Source organism: Neovison vison, chromosome 7 (genome assembly GCF_020171115.1).
Source record: "Neovison vison isolate M4711 chromosome 7, ASM_NN_V1, whole genome shotgun sequence".
Taxonomy (NCBI): Eukaryota; Metazoa; Chordata; class Mammalia; order Carnivora; family Mustelidae; genus Neogale; species Neogale vison.
The window spans coordinates 17,112,638-17,120,192 of record NC_058097.1 but is presented as its reverse complement, the minus strand read 5'-3'; the positions used below and the strand labels follow the sequence as shown (position 1 = coordinate 17,120,192).

The following is a 7,555-nucleotide window of genomic DNA, read 5'->3' as shown; positions in this document are numbered from 1 at the left end:
ACAGCAAGAGAGGGAACACAAGCAGGGGGAGTAGGAGAGGGAGAAGCAGGTTTCCCACTGAGCAAGGAACCTGATGCAGGGCTCAATCTCAGGACCTTGGGATCACAACCTGAGCCGAAGGCAGACCCTTAATGACTGAGCCACCCAGGCGCCCTAACTTTAATAGATTAAAGGTGGCCACAAATTCTTTGCATTCCCTCCCATCTAAGATGGGGTCTGTTTTCCCACCCTTTGAATCGAAGCTGGTTTTGTGACTTTCTTTAACAGAAAGAATGCAGCAGAAGGGGCTGTTGCCAAGACCTTACCGCTTCTGCTCTCACTCTCTTGGAACATTTCCACCACCTTCTGAAGAAGTCCAGCTGGAAGAGAAGGCCAGAAATCCCAGCTGAGGCTCCAATCATATGAATGAAGCCATCGTAGGCCAACCAGCCAAGCTGCCAGCTGACCACAGCTACTGAGTGAGTCCAGGTAAGATCAGAAGAACCATCTTATCAACCCACAGAATCATGAGAAATAACAGTTATTGTTTTAAGCCACTACATTTTGGGGATGGTTTGTTACCAGCAATAGTTAATTTATACAGTACTGGGGCCACTTGCCTGAAACATTAAAGCTTGGAAAGCCACCCAAGGAGAGGCTGGATGGTGCAGTAGAGAGGACTGTGAACTTTGGTCGCAGACTTGGGCCCCAGATCCTACCCTGTCACTTAGCAGCTATGTGACGATGAGAAATTTGATTTATCCCTATGTCCTCCTAGGTGAAGAATTCAAGGGGACTTGTGGACCCTTTCTGAAGACTCGGGATCCTTTCTGGTCGAGAGGCATGCTATTAAGTGTTGGCTCTTGGTACCACATAGCCACCAGCAAAATGTGGTCTATGCATGTGCTGGAGGAGGAGTAAGTTCATGTATATCAAATTGGACAATTCTTAAAAATAAGATTGTATAGAAAAAGCAAGTTGTCATGCTGGTACAATTATGTAAAAGTATTTTTAAATGTAGGGAGGAGCACATAAACCACCTCGGAGCGTTTGCCTCTTTGAAGGTAAAGATAGGAATGGATTTCTAAGTAGAAATCAAGTTTTTTTTTTTTTTTTTTTACTTTTATCACAATGTTCTTATTTCTTATACAAAAACGACACTGGTTGCATCCTTTTGGGAGCAAAAGTTAAAACTCTCAACATTGGTTAATTTGGCTCGGTGGAATGTTTTCTTCTTCCTTGTCTTTTACTTCCACCCCCTACGCCACAAATTCCTGTAATTAATTTAATTACAATGGTTCCAAATTCTTCCTTCCTGCATTCAGCTTGGGGACCTGGCCTTCTCCAGCCAGCCCTGACACCTGTCTGGTCGCAGGCAAGCCCAACTGGGTGTCCACAGCCCCTGGTAGTGCTCTCCAGGGCCTCCCAGCTTGGGCCCACCCATGCCCACAGATGTCTGTATCTTTGCCAGAGTTTCAGATCTCTGACTTTGATCCTCAACTTGCTTGGGGAATATCAACTCATTAGTTGCACTTGTCTGAATATAAAGGGCTTTTCCATTCTACAACTCCTCCTGCAAAAGGTCCTGACACCCTCCTACCAGCAGCTGAGGGTAAACCTCAGGGAGGGGCGTTTGTACAGAAGGTGTCTGGAAGAGGGAAAACAACAGAGGCACAGGCCCCAGGCGATTTCCTTTCGTGACAGATGCCAAATGGAGGACTCTATCAGACTCTTTAAATTTTTAAAGACTTATGGGTGATGTTTTGTCTTGCCGTCCCTGTTTTAGTGAATTGGTTCTGGTGTCCTTAACTATTGTGTATGAGGGTGTGAGAGCAAAGACCCACAAAATACAGATTAGTAGCTAGGGGGAGGCTTGGATTCAGGATACCCACTCCTGGATGCTCCATTTGGACACGTCTGTCTTCTCAGACTAGGGCTTAACATCCAAAGGGAGATCCTGATGTTCTTTCTGGTTTTCATTGATAAGTTCTGGATTAGACACTCTGGAAAATTGGAATTCAGATTAGACTTTTTTTTTCCCCCAAAAGACTTAATTTTTAAGTAATCTCTATCCCTAATGTGGGGTTTAAATTCACAACCCCAAGATCAAGAACCAACTGGACCAGACAGGTGCCCTGGATAGGACTTTTTTTTTTTTTTTAAGATTTTTAAAAATTTACCTGAGAGAGAATGAAAGAACAAGTATGAAGGGGGAAGGTCAAATGGAGAAGCAGACCCCCTGCTGAGATGGGAGGCCCATGTGGGACTTGATCCCTGGGCTCCAGGATCATGACCTGAGCTGAAGGCAGTCGCTCAACTAACGAGCCACCCAGGGGCCCTAGGACTTGGTTTTTTAACTCACAAATAACACATGTTCTTTGTAGAAAACTAATAAGGAAAAAAGAGAGAGTACCTATGACGTACTAGCACTGTGCTAGGCACTAGGAATATTATCTGGGTGGCTCCATGGGTTAAGCATCTGCCTTCAGGGAGGTGGGGACCCTGCTTCTCCTTCTGCCTATTTGTGCATGCTCGCTCTCTCTCTCTCTCTCTCTGACAAATAAATAAATAAAATCTTAAAGGAAGGAAGGAAGGAAGAAAAAGAGAAAGAAAACTCTTGAGCTTAAACTGTGTGATACACTGGTATATACCTATGCAAAAATTATTCGAGCTCTACATTTAAGATTTGCTCACTCAACCAAGCATAAGTTATTTCTCAACGACAAAAAAAAAAAGAAATGTTCTAGGAAGTATTTCTCAGAATATAATCCCAGTATTAGGTGGTTTTAAATCACATGGACCATAACCAAAAAAATGTTTTTTTCTTTGAAATTCCAAATGAGCCATCCAGGCACCCCTAAAATTGGGTAAATTTTAAGTTAATTTTAAGGGGTGCCTGGATGGCTCAGTCGTTAAGCTTCTGCCTTTGGCTCAAGTCATTATCCTAGGATCCAGGGATTGAGCCCCACATCTGGCTTCCTGCACAGTGGGAAGCCTGCTTCTCACTCTCCTACTCCTTGCTTGTGTTCCCTCTCTCGCTGTCTTTCTGTCAAATAAGTAAATAAAATCTTTTTAAAAAATAAGACAAATTTTAAATTTAGAGTACCTGTGGTGTAAGGATGGGGCAGAAACAAAGACTATTCTTCAATGACTGAAGTTTGGAGAACACGACTCTAGTAAATTCTATCTAAAAAAACAAACCCTCACTTGCCTCCACACACACCAGCAGCTACACCCCCGCTGAAGGAAAACTTGAAAATAATTGTCTGTACATGCTTCCTCACCTCTAATTTACTGTTCTGTCTAATCCAATCTGGTTTCTGGCGTGATACTCTCATGAAACTATGCTTCCAACGACCTCAAACAGCCAGATTCAATGGACATATCCCTGACCACACCTTTCATGGCCTCCCAGCATCTTTGATTGAGCTGGTCACCTCCTCTTTTTGGAAACACTTTCTTCTGTGGACTTCAATCTTCTGGTTTTCCTCTAACCTCTCTTAGTCCCTCTTCTGCTCAGTCTTCAAATGTCAGAGCACATCAGGGCTAATCTATCGTGTTTAAGTATCATCTCTTTAGAGATACCCATCCATGGTCCGTGGTAAACCCAGTATCTGTGTCTGCCTAGCTCCAAGTTCACAATCCAGATGGAACTCTTGATTCCTCCTGCACCTGATTCTTCCTCCATAAATAGCACCATCTCCTCCTCCCCTTCATCCAGTTTATCATCCGGTCTTGTCAACTTCACCTGGAAGCTCTATAGGGAATCTGACTACTCGACTCCATCTTCTCCTAAGGTCCCAGCAAGCTTGTCCTCTCTTTTCTGGGCCTAGCACCAGCCTCCTCTCTTGTCCCTTACTTTCATTCCTCCTGTCCCCAATTCATTTTCACACGGGAGCTAGGAGGATTGTTACAAAATATAAATCAGCTCATATTCCTCCTCTGTTCAGTAGCTTTTTTTTTTTTTGGTCATGGACTAGAAGACCAGTTTCTATTGCTGCAGAGCCCTATATGATCTGGCTCTCACCTATTTTCTCCAGTCTTACTTCATCTCTCTCTCCGACTCACTCAACTTCTGCCACACTATCTACTTTGTTCCTGGTTTCTAGAAGGAACAAAGACTGACCAAGACTGTGGTTGGGTTGCTTACCTCAGCAAAGGTATTTGCACATGCTGTTCCTTCTGCCTGGAATACTTTCTCCCAACTTTTCCATGACTGGCTTCTTTTCAACCTTCAGGTCTTAGCTTCAGTGTTGCCTTATTAGAATATCTGTCCTGACCATTCCCCAGAGACTATCTTGTTACTTTATTTCCATCTTAGCTCACTCTTTCATTCTTTCTTAAGGGTTTTATTTCTTTATTTGACAGAGAGATGTAGCAGAGGCAAAGAGAGAAGCATGGAGAAGGGAGCCCGATGCAGGACTCAATCCCAGGACACTGGGATCATGACCTGAGCCAAAGGCCGATGCTTAACTGACTGAGCCACCCAGGCATCCCCATCTAAGCACTCTCAGGAGTCTGTAATTATCTAATTTGTTTATTTATCTACTTTTTTTTTCTATAAACTCCATGAAAGCAAAGACCTCGTTTGATTTACTCCTGCATCCCTAATGTGCAAAATAGTATCTAACATGTGGTTGGTCCTCAGTAAATATTTCTTCAGTGTAATGAATGGAGAGGTAAGTGGGGACTAGACCATGCAGAACCTTGACAGAGCACAGTGGGGAGGTCTTTAGGAATTTTATTTTATTTTATTTTTTTAATTTTTTAAATATATTTTTTAAAGATTTTATTTATTTATTTGACAGACAGATCACAAGTAGGCAGAGAGGCAGGCAGAGAGAGAGGAGGAAGCAGGCTCCCTGCAAAGCAGAGAGCCCGATGCGGGCTCTGCCTAGCTATGTGATCTGATAAGTCACCTTGTCTCTCTGAACTCAGTTTTATTTTCTGTAAAACGAGGACCCTAGTATCTATTCTGTCCATTTTGGGGATCAGGGAATAATGGTACATAAAATATTTTCAAAATGCAAGAAAAAATAGTATTATTATTTCATTCAATAAATATTTATTAAGCTGCTACTGTGTGCCAGGCACTTTCGTTGGTGCTGGGAATATAGCAATGGGGAATGGGGAGGAGACAAAAATCTAACCATTATGGGGTTGGTTATTACAAACTCCATTTAGATTCTGGGCTTTTTGGATTTTGATCATATTTTCCAAATTGTCAGATTACCTTAGGCCCCTGTTAAAAAGTATGAATTCTTGGCCCAACCACAGTCTTGGTCAGAATGGGGAAGGTTAGAATGGAGGCAGGATTAACGAACTTATTCAGAAAGGACTGAAAATAAGACTAAGTGGATGAAACTGCCTCTTTTTTTCTTTTCCAAACACTGATCAGCCACTCAGCAATCCTGCATATGTCTGTTTACACGCTGAATTTTCCAAAACATTTCTAATAATAAGTGGCTTCAGATGGCTCCAGGGAAAACGAGTCCAAACATTAGAAGCCAGCCATGTGACCTTGAAGTTGCTCTCCTTGGCAGTGTTCTTGTCTCCCATAGAGTTCGCTGTGCAACCACGGGCAGGTCACTTTCCCTACCTGGATCTATGCGTCCTCATCACCAAAACAAGGTCAGGGTTCCCTGAATACCAGTTCATGGAGGGGTGCTGGGTTAGTTGCATCAGAATCACCTGGGGAGCTTTTAAATATCCAGATTTCTGGGCCCCAGGGACTGGCAGGTCTGATTCAGTAGGGCTAGGATGGTATCCATCACCTGCTGTAACTTTAATTGGCTTCCTGGACAATTTTTTTTTTCACTGTAGCATTTTTTTTAAAGATTTTATTTATTTATTTGACAGAGATCACAAGTAGGCAGAGAGGCAGGCAGAGAGAGAGGAGGAAGAAGGCTCCCTGCTGAGCAGAGAGCCTAATGTGGGGCTCGATCCCAGGACCCTGGGATCATGACCTGAGCCAAAGGCAGAGGCTTTAACCCACTGAGCCACCCAGGGACCCCATTGTAGCATTTTTAATAATATCCTTAAGTTTAAAGTTACTCAGTCCTAGAGGAGGAAAAGGGTTAACAAATATTGATCTAACAGTAGACATCAGAGATTATATTTATGATGAATATTTTTTTGTTTTTAGATTTTTATTTATTTTTTTGACAAAGAGATAGAGAGCACGAGCAGGCACAGAGGCAGGCAGAGGGGGAAGCAGACTCCCCACTGAGCAGGGAACCTGACACGGGGCTCAATCCCAGGACCCCAGGATCATGACCTGAGCCAAAGGCAGTCGCTTAACTGACTGAGCCACCCAGGTGCCTTATGTTGAATCTTTAGTAACACTAAATATCCTTTTTTTTGTTAAATAAAAAAAGTTAGATATAATAATTTTACAAGTTTTTTTTAAGGTTTTATTTACTTATTTGACAGAGAGAGAGAGAGGCAGTGAGGGAGGGAATATAAGCAGGGGGAGTGGGAGAGGGAGAAGCAGACTCCCCTGCTGAGCAGGGAGCCCAGTGCAGGGCTCGATCCCAGGATCCCGGGATCATGACCTGAGCCAACGGCAGACACTTAACAACTGAGCCACCCAGGTGCCCCTATTTTTATAAGATTTAAAACTATTTTGTTTTACTTAAAATGTTTAATTTTAATTTTGTTTCATATGATTACAATCATAAACTATATAAAAGAAATATGGTACTTTCAAAATGTTACTTTTTTTCTGAGTCATTTTAGGGGAAAAAATGAACTCTTCACAAACATCTTGAAAACAGTGTCTTTTTCCTTGCTAAATGCCATTTTACAAACTGGATCTTTCTTGACATGTATACACACAGAAGAGTATAAAACCATGGATTTATTGCTCCATAAATTTCCTCTAAGTGAGCACAGACATGTATACACCACCCAGAACAAGAAATCAAACATTGGGACGCCTGGGTGGCTCAGTTGGTTAAGCAGCTGCCTTTGGCTCAGGTCATGATCCCAGCATCCTGGGATCGAGTCCCACATCGGGCTCCTTGCTCGGCAGGGAGCCTGTGTCTCTCTCTGCCTCTGCCTGCCTCTCTGTCTACTTGTGCTCAATCTCGCTCCTCTCTCTCTCTGACAAATAAATAAATAAAATCTTAAAAAAAAAAAAAAAGAAATCAAACATTGCTGGCATCTCCTGGGCAATTTCTGATATGCATCCAGATCTGGGATGTTACTTAGAGTAGATCAAACTCTAAGTGCCTCAGTTTTGTAAGATGTAAATGTAAACTATAATCTGTAAAATGTAATCATTCCTCAGATGGTGGAATTGAGTAAATTAATTTATGTAATGTATCTAGAACACTGTCTCACCCATAGCAAGTAGTGTGTTTTAACTCTCCTATCAATCAACATCCAATATGGAAAGCAAAACCACTGTGAGTCTTTGGAGGGAACTTAATGCAGAGGTGACAGAGAGGCTGAGAAGTCAAATAGGAGACAGTGATGCAACCTATAGATTAGGCAGCAAGAAGTCATCCACCACTTAGCAGGAAGAAGAGAGGGGAAAGGTGGTGTTACTAGAACCTGGACCCATAGCTGGAGC

At 42.6% G+C, this 7,555-nt stretch overlaps 1 protein-coding gene across 1 annotated transcript in view; it reads left to right on the top strand.

Moving 5' to 3' along the window:
• Positions 1–272: 272 nt before the first annotated feature.
• The window catches only part of CDH3 (cadherin 3), a 60,346-nt gene continuing 53,063 nt past the window's right edge, over positions 273–7,555 (top strand). The window contains exon 1 of the mRNA XM_044260057.1: positions 273–381. Coding sequence (XP_044115992.1) covers positions 273–381 — 109 coding nt within the window. The remainder of the gene's footprint in view (positions 382–7,555) is intronic.